A 19,536-nucleotide genomic window follows, 5' to 3' on the forward strand; every position below is an offset into this window, starting at 1 on the left:
CTCCTTTGCAGCTGCTGTAAGATGTCCTTTCCCTTCCGTGTGGGGCTGGTGGGCCTCCAAGGCCTTGACTGGGATGGGTACCAGAATGACGGTGGGCAAGGAAGCAGGGTTTCTGGGTTCAAGGCTTAACAGCAAGTCAGAACTGGAGCTCCTCCTTCCTCTCCTCGGGCAATCAGCATTTAGTTTCTCCTGGGTCCTCTTCTCCAACCTATTTACCCAGCCTGAGGTAAGACCAATTACGTTGTCCCCTCCCTCCCTCAGGGGCCATAGCTATACCAACAGAGATAGAAGGGAAGAGTGGCTCCCTGCATATTCCAGCCTTGCCCCCTTCCAGGAAGTGGAGGAGCTGGCCAGCCCGGTCCTTGCGTGAGGCATGGCTCTGGGTGTGCATGATGCACCCTGGAAGGGTGGGAATGAGGAGCATCCCTGGGGAACAAGCAGGAGGGGAGTTGCTGATCTGGAGGAGGGTTAATATAGGGATCAGTGGACTTCACACCCCCTCCTACTCTCCTCCTCCTCCTGTGGAATCCTTTAATCAAGTTGGGTGCTGAAATTTCAGCTCTGAAATGCCGCCTTTGTGCTGGCATCCAGGCAGCCGCCCCAGAGCATGGGGGTCATTTTCTCGGCCCCATTTCTCTAAATGGTCTCTTTGTTCCCTGCTGGGCTGCTCAGTATCAGATGTGATTAAAGAGAGATGGGGTTTGGGCCAGGGAGGAGAGAAGGGGCTGGGAAGGGGTGGGAGTTAACCCTTAGGGGCTATATTATAGGGGAGACAGGAGAAAAAATGGGTGCTTTTCCTCCCACCTCCCCCTTCCCATTCTGCTCCTCTCAGGGAGTCCCTCTTCACTTGGCTGGCCAGCTTGGATTTTGACTTCTTTTGAGTGAAAAATCACAGAAAGTCACCTGCCACCACTATTGGTTCTTTATTTGTACAGTCTCTTTAATCCTTTCCAGAAACACTTACCCTCTTCTCTCTTGCCTTTTTTTTTAAACAAAACAAAGCAAGACTTTTTATTGTAGTAATAAACATACAACTCAAAATTTCCCATTTTAACCGTTTTCAAGTATACCATTAAGCAATATTAACTACATTCACAATATTGTACTACGAGCATTGCCAACATCCATCACTCATACTTCTTCATCCAGCCCCTTCTCTTTTTACAAGAGAGTTGCTTCTTAACTGAGGCACACAGACATCCAGAACTTTTGATTTAAGAGATAAGCACAACCCAGGTCTTGTGACTTCCCTGGGGCCACTGGTCCTCTCCTGGGCTATTTCCCTTCTTCCCATATCCCACTGATTTCTGATTCAGTCCCTTTTTGAGATGCAGGGTCCTGTAGGATAGTCCCACCTCCCACCCTGTCAGCATGAACACCCTTAATCCCATGTAGAAGAGGAGTGCTGCTTTTCAGTTAAAGAGGGCAGATGTATCGCAACAATTATGAATATGTAGGGTTAGTACTAATTGGTTGATCTCTAGCAGAATTCTAGAATGGGTTCTTACACATTTCAAAGCCCTTAGATAATAAAGAGGTGATCCCTAGGAGCTAGCATAGGGTTTCTAAGAATCAGTGTCACCGAGTAAACCAAATTTCCTTTTTTCAATGGTCACTGATCTGTTAGGTCAGGCAAACATCAGAGTGTTTCTTAATCTTAGCAAGGTATCTGGTTGTCTTTCCATCAGGCTCTGATGAAGAAGAGTGTGCCATGTGGTGATATCATTAGATGAATTCAGTAGTGATTAGACATCATTCCTTAAGAGTGTTGATAGTGGAATTGGTGATGGAGAGGTATTTATGTAGTAGAGTACACAGGGCCTGTCCTTCATTTCATCCTTTTTTATTAGTAACTTGAGTGAGAAAAGTCAAGTTTGTAGATACGTAAAGCTCAGAAATAGAGCCAATAATTTGGATCTGGAATTCCAAGAGATTTCATTTAGGTGAGAAAATGGGTTGAATCCAACAAGGGGAAATCTGTTAAAGAGCAATACAGGATCCTGTTTTAATCTTCAAAAAAACTGTTATATATAGTTTGGGGTAATCTGTCTGGACAGGAGGAGATAATTGTCTAAAGGAGCAAGGGTTTGCAGTTCCCACCAAGATCTGCAGGAGCCAGCTGTGTGGGAGGTTGCCTGAGGAACTCGCATGACCCAGCTTCCAGGTTGAGGGAATCTGGCCAAATTGGGCTGGTTCTTGGTGGTCCCCAGGTCCTACTAAGGTGAAGGTTGGAGACCGCAAATGAGAGAAGTGGATAAGGGAGCTGGGGATGTTTGGTCTGGAGCAGTGAAAGCAGTAACTCTCCGGATTAAAGGTGGAACTAGGGCCTGCACATGACTGGCAGGTGGAAGAGATGATGGTTAAGAGTGTAAGCTCTGGAATCAGCTGGATTCAAATCTGGCACTGGCACTTTTTAGCGTGAACCCCTCAAAACTTCAGTTTCCCCATCTGGAAAATGGGGCTAACAGTTGGACTCCCTCCCTTCTAGGCCTCCATGACTTTAAGTACTTGGCAAAGTGCTTGGCTGGGGAGTACTCAGTGATAACTGTTACTGTTATTGAGCAAACATGCCGACTGGGTATAAAGAAGATCTTGTAAGTATCACTGCTGTCCATCAATGAAGCCAGAAGATGAAGAGGTTTCCCTTGTCCCTGGGGTCCTGTGCTTCTTAGGTGGAGTGGCTCCTGGCCCCTAACCTGGATTGGAATTCTAAGAAAAGAGCTCTTGGGGAGTAAGCACTTAGGAATTAGACTGCACATCTGACACCCATGATTTACAGGCAGCTGCTGTGAGGACTCAGCTAGATCCTGGAATGGACTGCTATAGCATGTGTGTGTTTGTGTGTGTTTTGTGTGAGTAGGGGGAGTGGTTCAGCAAGAGAAGGCCCGTGCTCACATCCTAATGGACAGGCCTGCTGTTCCAGACAATAGGGTTTCAGGATTGATTCTTTAAATACCTGTTCCTTGAATTCTTTTCAAACCCCCCTTACTGCTGGGTGAGCAAAGGGGCTGCTCACAGGAGTGGCGTGGCCCACCCACAGAGTAGCCACAGCTATCCATCTGAGGCTTTAGTGCCTGAGCACAGACTGACCCCACTGATACTAGCTATCCTAATCCCCTCCAGCATCCCCACCTTCTTAGGGGACCCAGAGAGGAGACTTTCGGATTATTTATCCACTACATTCTACCCCTAGTTACTTCCAAAAAGCATTTGAGTAAGCACAGGTACAGGGATAAGAGACCAAGAGACAGGCCAGGCCAGGCCTACCAAGTAGGTAACCGGAACCTTTAACTTTATTATGTGGAATGCTTAATGCAGAGTTAATAGGGGCTGGAGAAGCTGGGAGAGGGGAGAGGGGGCTACTGAGATAAATAAGAGAGGGACAGTAATGAGTTACATGTGGATTGTGGGGCTGTAGAACAGGAAAATAGGGGCAGACATAGCTACATACTTTATTATGATACCACTGGGAGGCAAAGGGCAAAAGGGCAAAATGTACATATCTTAGTGTCTTCAGTCTGCTGCCATGCTGGAGCTGAGGGCCTGGGCCTGAGCATCTGTGACTCTGGGAAGCCCAGGTTGTTGGGGCTGACAGGACAGGGGCCGTAGAGCTGGGGAGGGAAGAAGGGAGTAGGAGCCCAGGGAGGGAGGCTCCATGAATTGTCTCTAAATCCTCTCCCCTGCCTTGTCAGCCTCTGGGAGGCTGCGGTGGAGTAGGACTGGGGCACTCACCATTAGACAAAGAATGAGGTGATGGGCATAGAATTGGGGCTGGGGGCCTCCATTCTAACTTCTCCCTGTGTTCAGGAGGTGGGGGCATTGCGGGGGTGAGGAGGACCCCCATAGAGCCCCCAATCCTCCCATACCCCATGAGGCTGTTCAAAGCTGTCCTCAGTCCCCCAGGGGCAGCCGGCCAGCTCCAGGCATGTAGATCTCTGGATGGCCTAGCTCTTCGGCATGGTGGCATGGGTGGCATGGGATAGCGTCAGAATCCCTCATTCTCCAAGGAGAGGAAATGTTCCTGGATAGGCAAGGTCTCCCACTCCTATACAACCCTGGATGCTCTGTCCCCATCCCTGAGGAGGGTGAGCTGGTCTTTCTCAGGTTTTGGGGTCAAGGGTCATTCCTGGGGGGAAAGTACAGCCCCTCATCTTTCAGTCTAGGGGCAGCAACCAACCTTCTCCTCTGCCCAGCTGAGCAGCCCGAGGCTTTGCCTGGGTCGGAGCCTGGAAAGGGTGGGGTCATCAAGGACAGTAAGCCAGACAGAAAGCCTTCCCCCGGCTGTCAACCTCTGCAGCCTCCTCCACAGCATCCACCAGGCCTGAGATGGGCGAGGAACAGGGCGCAAATGCTAGAGGAAGGGGTGTGGAACCCAGGAGGGGCCTGGCAGGGGGTGATGGGGACTGGAACCCTTTAAGGCCGGGACAGTGTCGTATATACCGGCTGCTCCCAGTGTGTGGGACTGTGGGATTGGGGCCCCGAGGGGCTGGGGTCAGAGATGGCTGTGTAGAGGGGCCGCTGCGAGGGCCCCATGTAAGAGAAGGCAGAGTAGAGACCAGAGGCCTGGCTCGAGTGGCCATAATAGGGTCCTGAGGGCTGATGGTCAGAGTAGTCAAACTGGGGGCGGGAGATGGAGGGGAAGGCGGAGCCGTAGTGGGGCAGGCTGAGGGAGGTGTAGGCGATCTGGGAGGTGGATGGCTGGTCGGTGTAGTGTGGGGGCCCCTGCGGCCCTGCGGTCTCCGTCTTCACCTGGGCTTTGGCATCCACACCGGGTGGTGAGACCGTGGGCAGAGCCACTCCTGGTGGCTTAGAGATCCAGGCTGAGTGTCCACTGGCCACAGCCAGGGCGCTGCCTAGCCCATAGCCAGCTGCCGAATAGCTGCCTACGTGGCCTGGGTGCCCGTTGGGTGGCAGGTACTGGTCCAACTCAGCCACATCAAAGGTCTCCATGTTGGACATTACCTCGTGGCTGATCTCACCGATGTCCACGTTGCCGAAGTCGATGTGGGGCTTCCCGCCCTCCCCCATGGAGCGCCCGTCCCGCTTGGGGTCAGCCTTGCCCGACTGTAGCTCTGTCTTTGGGGTGGTTGGAGGGGTGGGTGGGCCATGGCTCTGGCCTGGGTAGAAGGGAGGGAGAGGAGGCAAAGAGACAAAGCAGCACGAGGTCACCAGATGTAGGCACAGGTTGATTCTGCTGGGCCATCTGCAGGAAGCCGAGGTCTGATCACTGTGCTCGCCTCACAATCCTTACATTTTGGTGACTAAGTTGGTATCATACCTAATGGTCTCAGACTAGTCTCTAGTTTTTTATAAAACTCCTGAATTAGGAATGGGTCCTACCTCCCATCCAGCACAGGGATCTTTTTGTCACCCACCTTCTGGAGAGGCCTGCTCATTAAAAAAAAATCTTTCCTGCTGAGATGTTCTTCCTCTTCTCCTTTGGAAGTCTGTTCCTGCGCTCCGGGCTCCCTGCTCCTCTTGTTCCTTAGCTATGGTGGCCTCTGTGCTATGCCCCTCTCTCTTCAGCCCACCCTCACCTCTACTGGCTGCTCTCTTTGCTGAGCCTCTCCTGCCCTCATCACTCTTGAGCTCTGGTTCACTTTGGCTGGCTTCTTGTGCTGGTCACCAGTGATGTGCCCCCCAGCCCCAGCCTTTCTCAAGGCTCAACCCAGAAAACTTTCCTTGATGACAGCCCCACCCATCAGGCGCTCAGCCTCCACACACCCTGGGCTGTGTGGCCCTCCAGCTGGGCCCTGAGCTTCTTTTTTCCCCTCTGGTTCAGGGGAGCCCTTAGATAATTGACTTGCTCCACCCTTATTCCTTTGCTTGCTCATTTTCTCATTCAAGTGCCCCTACTTATTCATTCAGCAAACACTGAGGGGGCACTGCTCAGTTCTAGGCATTGGGCCAAGTGTTGGGGATACAGGTATCAATAAAAGGGGCCCGCTGTCTTTCTGAAGCTCATGGTTTGTGGAGGAGATCAGAGACCCACACCTGGATGTCTGGAATGCAGCCTCGCGGGTGCTGTGATGAAGGGACGTGCAAAGGACCTGGGAGTCCAGAGGAGGAAACTGCCCTCTTTGCCTTGGGGATTTGAGGAAGGGCTCCCAGAAGAGGGAAATCTGAACTGGGCCTTGAAGGGAAGAAAAAGTCCACACCAGTTTTCTTCTGAGATGGTGGTTTCCACATGGTCTGGGGTCTTCTGGGGAGGGGATGAGGCATTGTAATGCAGAGGAGGAGGGAAGGATGGCTGGACTGGGAATTTCATTAGAGAGAGAGTGTGCCTACAGTCTTATGAGACTGGGAGCTCCTTGAAGGAAGACCTGGGCCTCCTCCATCAGACCGGAGGCAAGGCTGAGTCCTGCATTGGTCAAGGGCTCTGAACTTTGAGAAACCTGCCTAGTTTGAATCCTGGCTCTGTCACTTCCTGTATGACCCTGGGCAAATCCTTTTCCTTTTTTAACCAGTTTCTATTTTGGTTAAACAGAGACAATACCAACCAGCTCAGATAGTGCTTCCTTCTAGAAGTCTTTCTTGGCCAGAGTCTGGTAGACAGCAGGGTATTTGGAGAGCCTGACTGGGTGGATGGGGAGCTCAGCGTCCCCAGCCAGCCCTGGAGCCTCTCTGCTGGCTGAGCCTGCTCTGTCTCCCCAACATCTTGAAGCTTGCCCAACCCACTGCCCTGGATCCTGCCCTCTGGATCTTACATGTGCCTCTTGTGCACCTGTTTCTTCCTGCACTGTGATTCACTTGTCTGCGTACCTGCTGCTTCCTGTAGCCCCTGGGCTTTTCTTGCTTGTATCCCTAGGTTCTACTCTGCTGGGCAGAGTAGGACCTCAGAGCATGTCTTTTGGAGGCATAAAGTCCCACCCCTCAAGCCCTTCCTGTGTGCCAGGCTCTGCTCTCAGCACTTCCTATACATTGTGAATGTGTGCCGGGCAGCCATGTTGCCAAGCAGAGGCCCTGCAGCCAAACTGCTCCAGCTCAGATCACAGCTGAGGGGCAAGTTACCCTCAGTTTTCTTATCTGTAAAACCAGGAGAGCAGCTACCTCATCAAATAAAATAACAAAGTATTGTGTATTAGGGTTGAATGAGTTAATAGACATAAAGCCATTAGCACAGTGCCTGACATATAGTAGGTGCTCAATTAATGTATTCTGTTACTATCACTAATGAGAATTAAGCCAGAGCTCATATGCCTGGCCCATCCATGGCATGTGTTCAACATAACATTCCATGCCTCCCCCTCAGACTGGGAGGTGGAAGAGAGAAAAGACCTCTCCTCCGTTTGATCTCCCATTTTTCACAATCAATGTACACCCTTTCCTTGTTCTGAAAACTCAGCACTTCTCACCGTGTGGCCTCTACTGCTCTTACCTGGCCCTCTTCACCCAGCAGCAGTGCTCCCTTGCTTCACCCCCACTATCTCCCCAGCCTCTGCAGTACCCTTGAGCTCCCTGCAACTGCACGGTGTAGGAGAGCCCAGGGCAATGTGGCATACTGGGGTCTTGGGTGAGCCCAGTTCTCTCCCCACATTGTCCAGATCACCTACCCCCAGCCCTGTCACCAGGCCCCGGCAGCTCCCAGCAGCCCCTGGCCCAGCACTCACCTGAGGGGTGCTCAGGGTTCCCGTCTGACATTGGGGAGCCCTCTCCAGGGTGCCGGTGGTCCAAGTGGGCACTCTTGTAGTGGGCCTGGATGGCAGCAGCCCCGCCTTGCTCTGCTTCCCCACCAGGACACTCTGACTCTCCCTGGGCTGCCTTCCCATTCTTCCGCCGCCGGGGTTGGTACTTGTAGTCCGGGTGGTCCTTCTTGTGCTGCATACGGAGTCTCTCGGCCTCCTCAATGAAGGGGCGCTTGTCACTCTCATTCAGCAGCCTGGGGTGTGGTTTGGTAAAGACAGCAGGGGGCCAGCGTGGGTGCCAGAGCGCCCCAGGCAGGCTCCCCTATGAGCTTGGGGTCTGGAAGACATGAGGCCTTGGGGATGGGGGGCCCAGAGGGCAGGCCCAGGGTAGGGCCTGTGCCCTTTGATTGATGGACTGGAAAATGGGAAGCCCAAGAAGCAGTAACCTCAGAGGGCTGTGATCTCTGCCCTGAATCTCTCAGGGGCCAGAGTGAGAGAAGGGTCAGCCTGCAGGTCCTGGCAGCTACAGAGGATGGAGTTAGAAGTAGGACTGGGGATTACAAGGGGCAGATATAAGTTCAAGGAAAGGAAAAACCTCATTAAAGCTTTCTGAGAGTGATGAGCTGCCTCATTAGGAGGTGAGTTCCCTGGTACTGGAAGCATGCAAACTAGTGGCATCATTTTGGGGGAGGAGTCTGAGTTTCAGGAAGGACTGAGTTGGAATCTCATCTCTGCTACTTACTAACTGTGTGACCTTGGGCAAGTTTCTTTCTTGATATATATATATATATATATATATATATATATATATATATATTTTTTTTTTTTTTTTTACATGGGCAGGCACCGGGAATCGAACCCGGGTCCTCTGGCATGGCAGGTGAGCATTCTTGCCTGCTGAGCCCAGTTTCTGCGTCTTTAAAATGAGGATAATAGTACCTACTACACTGGGGGTGGTGAGGATTGGCCAAGATAACAGGAGGTGCCTTGCACTGGGGATGGGGATTGGGGGCAGGTGTCTTGAGAAATAGGTGCTGCTCTGGGGGGTGGCTGGACAGGAAGACCTAGGAATGGGCCCTCTCAGTTCTGGGGGTACTGATTTTGTGAATTTTAGTGGCCTGTCCCCACAGGGGACAGGGTATGAGTCTCCTTTGCTGGGGGTGTGTGTGTGTGTGTGTGTGTGTGTGTGTGTGTGTGTGTGTGTGTGTGTGTGTGAAGACTCTTGTAGGAGATATGTATCTTGTTCAGAAGGTGACCGAGGGTAGAGGGGGTAGACACCCTTTCTGGACCCTTTCCCCAGTCCCCGAGACCAGTGCATGGAGGGAAGACCTGAACAGTGCTCCTGCCCTCTGACTTCAGGCCGGGGTTTAAGGGTGGAGGGCTGTGTTCAAAGTTGGGCCCTCCCAAGGACTCCACTCATAGAATCCTAGACCCATAGACTCCTTAACATAAGGGACTGCGAGTCCACCAGCCTCTGAGGGAGGAGCCTGTCTCTCTGCCCCATGGGCCTCACTCCACTCCCCACCCCATCCCCCACCCCTCCCCCGCCCCAGACAGCCGAAGGCCCAGCCCTCCCTCCCCCAGGCTGGGAGAGGGTGGCCATACCAGGCACTCTGAGTCGGCAGCAGCATTCCTCTGCAGCTTAGCCTCCCATCCGCGCCCTCCCCTGGGGTGACAGAGCCCAGCCCTAGCCCCAGTGTCTGCCAAGGGTCCCTCTAGCCAAGACCCTGTCAGTATCAAGGACACTCTGAGGACAGGATGGAGACCCCAGACCAGGGCTTCTGGAGCCAGAGATTGGGATGTAGGCATTCTCAGCTTCCTTGCCCCAGGCCGTGCCTCTGTGAGGTCGGGGCCCTGGGTAGCAGATATCGCAGGAGAACTTCATTAAGAAGGAGATAGAGCAGGCTTGGCCTGCTGTAGCCCCTGCTACAGAGCTCCTGGAATGGCTGGGAATATTGAGCTCACTACAACCCCCTGCCAGTCCTCTCCCACCCCACACCTTCCCTGAGCCCTCTGATCAGCTAGTAGCCGGAGTGGTTCAGCAAGAAAATGGCAGGGGGCATGTAGGGAACTGCTCAGACAAGAGGGAGGCCAGCCCAACATTGGGATCCCACTGTCACCTCCCATGTTGTTTCCCAACAGTACCCTTATCTTGTCAGAAACCTAAATCTGGCAGGCCTACCCCCAACTCCAGCCGTAACCTCAGCCCCATTCCCATGTACCCTCAGCCCTATCCCTCACTATATGCAAAGAGTTGACCTCACCTCGAACCCCTACCTCAGCTCTGTTCAGACTCTCTCCTCACCCCAAATCCAAACAACCCCACCGCTTCCACCCCCAATCTCAAATCTACTCTTGATTCCAGCTCCAGCCCTCACTCAACATGGCCCAACCCCACATCCTCCTGTCACCAACCCCCAACCTTACTTGCAACTTCATTTCAGCTCTCTTTCTTCTTGGTCTCCAAGGTTTGGAATAGGATCAGGGTTAGGGTAGAATATTTCCCCACCTAAGCTGGAAACCCCAGCTAAGGCGCTTCAAAGGTAGAGTACTGGCTGTCAGACCCAGGGCATTAGAAGGCTTTACCCAGGGAAGGGGTCTGGGGACTGGAGGTCAGGGGAGGCCGGGTGAGCCCTATACTCTGCTCTAGCCATGACCCCCTTTCCAATTTCTGGCTTGCAGTATTCTTTCCAGGCAGGTCACTCAACCTGAAAGCCACTGCCACGTGATCAGCCTTTCCCAGAAGGGGTGTTGAAGGTTCTCCTGACTACCAGAGCTCACACAGTCCATTATGGCCTGGGCCCTGGTGTAGCTGACTCCAAACCCACTTCCAGCACATCACATGGCCTGTCTGTGGGTCTTTTTCTTTTCTGGCTTTAGGACCTCTTTCCAGTCCTGTTCCCTCAACCACTCCCCTTTCTGATGTCCTGGGAGTCCATGAGCTTGGAAAAGATTTCAGGAGCAGCCCCCGGGCAGAAGGAGAGATTGGCCAGGCCATCCCTCATCCAGATCCCCCACCCAGTATCCAGGTAGACCAGCCATTGGTTGTCACGGGCTTTAGTACTTGCCATTATCCTGCTCCCTCCACTGCACCTTATGTTGGCCCCAGGTCTGTGCTCCTGTACCCACAGCTTGAATAGTGGCAGGGACAAGTCCTCCTGAAGGAGCCCAAACCCAGGATCCTGGAGGGGCCAGTCCTTGATAACAGGAGGTGGTGGGTCCATCCTCGCTTTGAGTCCCTCATGGGGCTCATGATCCCCATGGTCTGCTCATGATCCCCAAGGCCTGCTCTGTCTGCCTGCCTGTCTCTTGCTTTTCTCTGTCACGTGAGTCAAATTCCTCCCGATCCCCACTTCCCTGGCCTGGATGGATCTTGGGCAGAGGAGCTCGCTGTGATCCTTGCTCTTGGGCAGAGTCGAGCCCTCTGGGTCCATGAGCAGGCTGGGCACTTGGCCTCGGCTGGGACCTGCCAAGATGCACAAAGTGCTGAGGACTGAGAAGGGAAGGAGGAAGGGGTGCCAGGCCTATGGCAAATACCATGTCAAGGAACAGGGCCAGGGGCTGGATGCGAATCCCCCTTGGCCCTCCTGTGGCTCTAAGCCTCCAGTCTTCTAGACTCAATCTCTGTCATGGCGGGAACTGGCAGAAGGAGGGCGGCAGGCTCCTCTGACAAAACCTAAACCTTCCAAAGGCCAAACTCCCTCACTCCTGCTTTCTTCTCTGTCCCCACCATCACAACCTCCTGACCCCTCCTGAGAGGGAAGGGTTTACCCCCTGCAGCTACCACAGACAATGAGGGGAAGACCATGGGATAAAGAGTCAGGAGACTTGGGTTCCGGCTCTGGCTCTGCCACCAACTTGCTGCGTGACCCTTGTGGTTCCTTTGCCTTTGGGCCTCTCTGGCAGCTAATGGGGGGCTGGATCAGGTGACTTCTGCAGGCCTGCAGCTCCTGAAGCCCTGTTCCCTTTCTGGGCGGCCCTGAGGCTCCTGGGGAGGGGATACCATGCTCCACACATGCCCAAAGGGAGCAGGCTGAGCTCCAGAACTGAGGTGAGGGGGGATGTTTTTCCCAGAGGTTTGGGCTGGTTCCAAGGAGCCTGGGATGCTGAGGGTCCTTGGGTTGGGAGATGGTCAAGGTTTCCAGCTCTGGAAAGGTTACGCAACCCTGGGTGGGGCCCTGAGAGGGAAGATGGCGCCGATCTGGTGGAGGGGCAGGGGAGAGGCCAGCCTCGTGGCTCTGGGACATGCTGGTGGTGGTGCCTTTTTCTTGGTGCCCCCTCCCCTAGAAGAGGAAGTACCCCTCTCCTAGGGTGGAGGTCAGGGCGACACAGCGAAGGCACATGGGCTGGGCTGGAGACCTGCAGCAGATACATTTATTCCTTGGTATTTCACCATCTCTCGTTTCTTAAAAGACTGTTATCTGACTTTCTTATTTTACTTGAACCTCCCTCAGTTTGCTATCTGGCTGCCTTAGTTTCCCTGCATCTCTAGCCAGGCCTTCAGTTCTTCCCCAAGCATTTCCTCTGCATCCCCCAAGCACTGGAACTACTTCGAATGTGCATAGGGGGGCGGGCAGTGGTAGTGAATGTCTGTGGGTGGAGCCCTCCCAATCCTTCCTTTCCTTCCACCTTGGCTCACCCAGGAAGCTGGGGCACCCCTGTCTGCCACCAACAGAATTCCAACCACAAGGGGGCGCTTTCTGGCCCGCTGCCCCTTGTGGGGAGACCCGCCTAGGCCGCTGGAGTTCTGAGTTCCAGGGTCAGGAGCGAATAGACTCCCCCACCTGGTCTTCCAGTCTCATCCTAGGAGGTGGCTGTCCCCTGGAGAAAGGCCCCGGCAGTTTCCTCTCTGGGGGTCAGCGTTCCGGGGTGCCCCAGTCTAGGCGCAATGCACCCGGAGCTAGGGGGGCCGCGAGAGCTCCCGGTGGCGGGTAGGGGTGCTCACCTCCAGAGCTTGCCCAGCGTCTTGCTGAGCTCGGCGTTGTGCAGGTGTGGGTACTGGTCGGCAAGCTTCCTGCGCGCCGCCTGCGCCCACACCATGAAGGCGTTCATGGGCCGCTTGACGTGCGGCTTGCTCTTGCTGGCGCCGTTGACGCGCACCGGCATGGGCACCAGCGTCCAGTCGTAGCCGCTAAGCACCTGGCTGACGGCCTCGCGGATGCACACGGGGAACTTGTCATCGTCCGTCTCGCCGTCCTGCTGCTCCTTCTTGACCTTGCCCAGCTCACCGGGTCCCGGGCTGGCTTGCAGGCCCGAGCCGCCACCGCCACCGTCGGGCCCCAGCGAGGGCGCACTCCCCGGGGACAGGCAGCGGGGCTCCTCGGAGCCCACAGGGCTCAGCTCCACCTCGGACAGGTCCTGCTCCTCCGCCATGTCGCCCCCGGCCGCTGCCGCCGCCTCGGCCACCTCCCCCGGACACGCCGCCGGGGTCCTCGCAAAGAGTCCAACGCCCACCTGGTCGGGGAAGGAGGGCGCGATGGAGCAAGGCGCGCAGCCGAGGACCGCCCCGGACGCGGACGCGGACCCAACCCCGAGGTGGCGGACCTCCCTGCTCCCTCTAACCCCACTCCAGCCCCAAGGGCCCGGCGCACATGCCAGACCCGAGGTCGGCGGGTCCCGCCTACACTGTCTTCCCTCCACCTGGTCCCAACCGTCTCCTGGTGTGGGTGGGTTTGGTTTTTTTTTTTTAAACCTCCTTTTGGGTGGAGGTTTGTTGATGGAAAGGCAGAAAAACGGACTCTTTATTCTGCTCTAATCCCTGCTCCTGGAATTTCCCACCTTTTCTCTCACCTTCCTCCTTCCCTCTGCCTGCCCCATGGGTTCTGGAGGAGATGGGTGGGGGGCAGGTAGGGTGGTAGTTTCTTTCCACCCCACAGCAGGCTCCTAGGCAGGGGGCTGGGCACTCACCTCCTCGGACCGCTCCTCCAGTCTGGGACTTGTCCTTAGGAAGTGGAAGACCGCGTCCCAAGGTGTGCGGTCCAGCTCGGGGGCTGAGGGTGACGCTAGCTGGGCTGGGAGGGAGGGGCTGGGGGGCCCTGAGCCTCAGGCCACCGCCTGGTTTGGACAGAGCCCGAAGCCTCACCACCAACCGCTCTGGCCGGACAACCCGAGACTGACTGAGCACTGAGCGCTCCAGAGAGCTGGGGGAAGGAAGGAGGGGGACAGAGGAGGGGGGAGAGGAGGGAGGGAAGGGCAGAAGGTGGAGCCTCTAGCGCTTTCCTTCATCCCGAACGCTAAGGGCTCCTTCGCCAGGCGCCCAGGCCCACCCCCGCTTCAGCTCCCTGTACTGGTTGCCCCAGGCCCACCTTGCTTGGGCTTAGCTTGGGCTTAATAGGGAGGCGTAGGAGTTTGGGTGGTTTAGGCCACCAAAGCAAAGGGATGGGAGCAAAGGTCAGAACCTGTTGTTCACAGGGAAATTGGGCCAACACAGACCCTAAACTTCTGCCTCAGGTGGAGGGATGGGGTAGTTGGCAAAGGATTCCAGAGAGATGTGAAGAAAGCAGGTGAAGGTCATGGCAAAACACGTGGGGTGAGGGTGGCTGGCCTGTGTTCCTTCGCTGAACAAATCTTACTGAGTGCCTCCGTGGGCCAGGTCCCGCTTCCCAGCCCATCTTACTCTGTCCCCTACCCCACCTGGACTGCCTACTCTGCCCCAGCTTGTGTGACAAGCCAGAGATCTCAGGTCCATAGCTGGTGAGGCAGGGGGCTGCTGGGTCCCAGACACCCGTCCTGTTGCAGATGGCTCAGCTGGCCCTGGCCCTTCCCACCAGACGCCCCCACATATGAGTGCTGGGCCTGCTCAGGGGGGAGCCAGGACAAGAGTTACCAGGAGGCAGACGGATCTGGTGGGGGTCATCTTCAAGTAGGGGAGTCTGACAGGTTCTGGGTACCTACTTTCTGAGACCCAGCTCCTTCCACTCTGGGCTCACCTTCTTTTGGGGAGCCGCAGTCCTGGTTGTCCTGAAGTCCCCCAGTCCCCCAAGAAAAGGTCAGGAGTTGTCCGGCCTCCCTTTTCCCTCCTTTCTGCCCACCTCTCCCCTCTCCTCCTCCCCAGCTGGGTGACCCCTCCCCTTTTACTTTCCTGCCCATCTCTGATGGCTCCTTTCCCTCTCCTCTTTCCTAGGTCTTGCCTCCAAGGGTCACAGCACCTTTCCCTTCTCCACCGAAGGCAGCCCCACTCAGGGATGACAAGCTGGAGGTGGGGGTGTGCATGGAGGGACAGAGCAAGGCTGGCTGGGATTGCCGACAGTGTGTCATTCTGAGTCCCTCAGCGGCTGGGCAAGGCCCCAGGCCCACCCACTCCAAGGGGGTCCTGCCTAGAGTGGGGCTGGAAAGGGGGTCGGGGAAGCAAGGCCTCGTGCTTGGGAAAGGCCACGGGGGCGGGGGTGGGCTGGTAGTGGGACACAATGAGGTAGTCACACGAGGCAGAGGCATGTTGGGGGTGGGGGGAACGGACATTGGAAAACACACACACACACATGCTCGCACACACAACCAGCCAGACAATCGGGCCAGTGTGTCTGGGGCCCCGGAGCCCAGTGAATTAGGAGTTTGATAAGGGTTTTCTCTTTCTCTCGCTTGCCGGCCTTGGACAATCTCCCCCCAGTTTTCCTCGACGCCACCCCCAGCGCTGCCAACCCTCCTCCCCCCCGCCTCCCTTCTCTTCCCTGTGCCCAGACTCTTGTTCGGGGCCTTGAAACAGTGAGCTGTCTTTGTTTGAAATACAGGTGAACGGCAATCATGTGATTAACACACACACACATAAAAAGCTTTTTAACAGCGCCCGCCCGGCCTCAGAACCGCCCGGAGAGGAGCCGCCCTGGATGGACAGAGGGACGGAGGGACGAACATCCAGCCGGTCCAGTCCCTGACACCCGCTGCTGCCTGCCTGTGGCCCGCCTGCCCAGCGTCTGTCTCTCTCCCGGTGGGTCCCTGCTCATCCTTCCACCCCTGGTTCGTCCTCTTACAAGGAAGGCCCTCCCTGCTCCCTGCGGGACTGTGCTCAGGCCTGAGACCCCCATGGGGCAGGGGCAGGGCGGCTGTGGAGGGAGAGGCCCCGGGGCGAGGAAGCCTGGTGGGTGCGAGTCGCCCAGCCGCTTGCCTCTCTAACTCCTTGCCCCCCTATACCAGCCCTCTTTGGCCCAGCTGTGCCAGGGTGGGGGTGAGGGGTAGCAATGGGTGCGCGGTCTGCAGGGAAGCCAGAGTAGACTTGGGTGGGGGTGGCGGTCTCTCATGCCTCTCTCCCTTTTTCTTTAGACTCCCCATTCCACTCTGCACACGTTCTCCCCAGTGTTGTGCTTGGGCTTTCTGCCCAGAGGTGTGGGATGAGGCAGGTGGGCCTGATGGGGGAGGGGCTGTCAGGTGACCAGGGCTGGGGGACTCCTGCTGTGAACACATCCCTGCCTGCCAGGCTGGCCATGGTGACCCCTTCATCGCATCCCAGTTTTCTTCAGCCCCATATTCATCCCTGGAGAGCAGGAAGTTTGGGAGGGAGGGCTTCTGATGAAGACACCTGGGCCTTCTGTCCTTGGCAGCACTGCCAGGTTGGCCAATGCCGGCTTCTGCTCCTTTCCTTTTGGGGGTTGGTTTTCTTCACCCCTCATTCCTGATCCTTCCTTAGCAAAGCACGTGACACTCTAACCACACCCCCAACCAAATCTGTGCTGAAACGAGGGTCCCCCCACTCCCGCTGGGTCCAGTGAGGTGTAGTGACCAGTGGACTCTGGCCTGCTCTCCCTCCCCGACAGAGAGGAGCCCAAAGTGTGAGTAAAATGGTAGAATTCAGCCATCTTCCCATGGGCGGTGGGAGAGGTGTTTCAGGAGCAACAGGGTTTTCCCGGGATCCAGCCTGGGTTCTATGGAGGCTGGACCCACATTTATTCAAAAGATGGGCTCCTGCGAGGAGGAGGGAAATGAAATTGTGGAAATCCAGTGTGAAGCCCATGGATGACACTGCCTGCCAGAGCTTCCTTTGGGTCAGGTGACCCTTAACCCCTTAACTCCCTGTTTGTTAGAGTAGCCTTCCTTGGTGGTCCTGCTTTGTGGACAGCTCAGCCCTGGATTCCCCTCACTGGGCCCCAGACCCCTCATTTGTGAAATGGGGTGATGATCTCCCCCACCTGACTGCCTCGCAGGACACCTGGAGATGAGGCCTGGAAAGTGCCATGCTGTGCAGGGGGCAGGAGAGGTTCTGGTTGTCAGGCCTCTGTCCACACCTCTGTTTCCCCATGTGTGAAGTGGCCTAAGACTGTCTTCCTGACTTCCTTGGAGGACAGGGCTGTGGGTCAGATGAGTGGGCCCAGAGCACAACCTTTCCCACCTCTGAGTGGATGCGAGCTGTCCTCTCACTTGTATCTCAGGGCTGTACCTCCCTTCCCAGTCCCTTAAACACACAGCATGGACTTTAGTGGCCCTGTGTGTGTGTGTGTGTGCGGGGGGGGCTTTACACCCCCCCCCTCCCGCTGACTGATAGAGACGCTTCTCAAATGGAAAGGTGCACGTTAATTACCTGTTCTGATTCTTCAGGTCTGAGTGGGGCTTGAGATGCTGCCTTTCTAATATGCTCTCAGGCCAGAGCCCAGAGCCTTGCTGCACTCCTTGCACTCTAGAATCACTTGTGGAGTTGAAACAACAACAACAAGAAATGCTGACACCCGGGTCCTACCCCAGACCAGTTAAATTTGAATTTTGGGGGGTGAGATCCAGACATCTATATTTTAAAAAAGATCCCTGGTGACATGTTTTTCTCTGCCAGGGTCTGGGAACCCTGAGGCTCAGGCTAAAACCTCCAGGGAGAGGGGAGTGGGTGTGTATGTGGGCGGATCTTATATGTAGCCCCTGCTTTCATGGAGCACCCAGTTTAGTCTGGGGTAAGTGTTTGTGTGTGTGTATGAACTCCCTTGAGCCTTTTGTAGGCAACCCCTACCCCTGGACCAAGCTGTGTCATTATCAGGTTGTTGTATAGTAGAAAGAGCACTGGACTCAGAGTCCAGAACTCCTGCCACTTCATATCCGAGAGGCTGTGGGCAAATTACTTAACCTCCAGGACTTGGTTTTCTTCTGTGTAAAATGTTAATAATTTAATAATTTTATATATCCACTATATCCCCAAGTGGCTGGGAGAATTGACTATATACATAATTATATATATGATATGTAGCATAAATAATTACATATATAACACTATATATAGTATTTAGTTCAATGTTGGGCACATTGCCAGGGCCCCATCAGTGGTAATTAGGAAGCGCACTCTAGGCCCTGGGCCAGTGCTGGGAGGTGGGAGATCTGCTTTGGAGCAAGCGACCGGGATTCCCTGAGCGGCACCGAGGACTCACCTTCAGGAAATTATGATGTGGCCAGTGAATCCCAGCATCAGGCCAAGGCAGTGTACCATCAGCTCTCCATGGCTAGGCTCCCAGCCTGCTCCCCGTTGGTGAGCCTGTCTGAGCGCACCTCTCGTGGGACTCACTCAGCCCTCAACAATCCCATGCACAGGTGCAGTTATTTCTCTTTCTAGAGAGGAAACGAGGGACCAAGAGGTTTAACTCTGGCTCAGGCTCCCCCAGGCAATGGTGGCGTGGGACTGGGACCCCCTGTTTGCCGCCTGCGCCCAGCCTCCGACCGCACTGCCCGTTACACCCCCGTGTACCCTCCTCTCCCCAGAGGCCTTTGCCCTGGCTCTGCCCTCCTCCTTCAGGGCCGTCTCACGGCTGGCCCCGCTCAGAGGCCGTATCCTTAGGGATGTGTTCCAGATGCCCTGGTTGGAATTCTTTTCTGTGACTCTCCCCTTGAGGAGGAGGAGACATCTGTGAACTTGCCTCACCTCTCTTCAGGCACAGCCTGGCTTACAGGCGCGTCTCCACTTCCTGCTGGCAGCCCTCTGAGGGCGGGGCCATGCCTTCCTCCTTGGTCGTGGCCTCACCAGGCCTACCATGATCTCAGGGATTCTTTCCTGAGTTGATTTGCTATCAGAGTTCCAAGGAGGAAAAGACTGGGGTGACTGGAGCAGGCAGGAGTGTCTTCCTGGAGGCGGCAGACTTGAGTTCTCAGGAGGAGGATAGCATTCCAGGGCCTGCCCCAACAGGGGCTCTCGCCTCTCCCTGTTACAGTCCAAGCTGAGGGTCTCGGAGCCAGGCCAGGAAGACAGCTCCCGGGGCCTGAATCTTCCTTCCCCTCCTAACTCCACCCTCTCCGGGAACAAGGAAGCTGGGGCTAGTGCCCAGTGCTGCCTCAGGGCAGCCGGCCTCTGCCCTTTTCTTAGAAGCCGTCAGAAAAGAAGACTGCTCGTTCCTGTCATCCAAGCCACAGTTGCCAGAAATCCCTTCCTGATGTCTGCCTTGAATCCCTCATACTACTACGAACTTTTGTGACTGTACCTTCTGTGCGGGGCACGAGGCCAGGCTCTGGGCCTAGGAGGTGATGGAGGCCAGACCCTGCCCTTGAGGTGCCCAGAGTTTTGTGGGAAACATGGAATGCTGGCACAGCCAAGGGTTTCTGTAGCCGAATGGGCGACTGAGCTGGGACACCAGGGGCCTTTTGGGACCTAGCCCCTGGCTTCAGCTCTGGGCAGTGCAGCAGGAGAGAAGGAGTCCTGGGCCAGGAACCCCAAGGGCTGGCATCAAGTCCCAGCTGTGCAGTGGAGGCCCTGTGTTGCCTTGGCAACCTTCTTCCCTCTTTGGGCCTCAGTTTCCCCAACTGTAAAATGGGTGTTGAGGGTTAAAGGGCTATATGATCTCCAAGGACATTTCCATATTTGATAACCTCTGAATTATAGTTCAGAACAAGAGGCTAATTCCTGACCCAACATTTCCCAGCTTGATGCCTTGGAACTCTCGGTATTCCTAAGGACATTGAGTGGTAGCTGGCCAAATAAGTTTGGGAAACACTGCTTTCTAATTTAGCATGGTAT

The 19,536-nt window shown here is 55.4% G+C and overlaps 1 protein-coding gene and 1 long non-coding RNA gene across 2 annotated transcripts in view; one reads left to right on the forward strand and one right to left on the reverse strand.

Annotated features, from left to right (window-relative positions):
- Positions 1-904: 904 nt before the first annotated feature.
- Positions 905-18,785, reverse strand: SOX10 (SRY-box transcription factor 10). Its single transcript, XM_077168788.1, has 6 exons — positions 18,451-18,785; positions 17,963-18,140; positions 13,533-13,765; positions 12,571-13,079; positions 7,611-7,879; positions 905-5,117 (listed from the first exon to the last, which is right to left on the reverse strand). Exons 4-6 carry the CDS (start codon positions 12,996-12,998, stop codon positions 4,414-4,416), a joined length of 1,401 nt encoding a protein of 466 aa, XP_077024903.1. The 5' UTR covers positions 12,999-13,079; positions 13,533-13,765; positions 17,963-18,140; positions 18,451-18,785; the 3' UTR covers positions 905-4,413.
- Positions 15,401-19,536, forward strand: part of LOC143690968 (uncharacterized) — a 28,564-nt gene continuing 24,428 nt past the window's right edge. Inside the window, exon 1 of the long non-coding RNA XR_013179294.1 lies at positions 15,401-15,549. This is a non-coding gene — a long non-coding RNA (uncharacterized LOC143690968). The remainder of the gene's footprint in view (positions 15,550-19,536) is intronic.

This window comes from Tamandua tetradactyla, chromosome 7 (assembly GCF_023851605.1).
Source record: "Tamandua tetradactyla isolate mTamTet1 chromosome 7, mTamTet1.pri, whole genome shotgun sequence".
Taxonomy (NCBI): domain Eukaryota; kingdom Metazoa; phylum Chordata; class Mammalia; order Pilosa; family Myrmecophagidae; genus Tamandua; species Tamandua tetradactyla.

Bases quoted from the DNA above. Each gene is read 5' to 3' on its own strand.
- SOX10 (XM_077168788.1), bottom strand. From the start codon at position 12,998: ATGGCGGAGGAGCAGGACCTGTCCGAGGTGGAGCTGAGCCCTGTGGGC. The intron at 7,880-12,570 runs GTGAGCACCCCT...ACCACACCCCAG, and splicing joins ACGCTGGGCAAGCTCTGGAG to GCTGCTGAATGAGAGTGACA. The intron at 5,118-7,610 runs GTGAGTGCTGGG...CCTTCTACCCAG, and splicing joins GAACCCTGAGCACCCCTCAG to GCCAGAGCCATGGCCCACCC.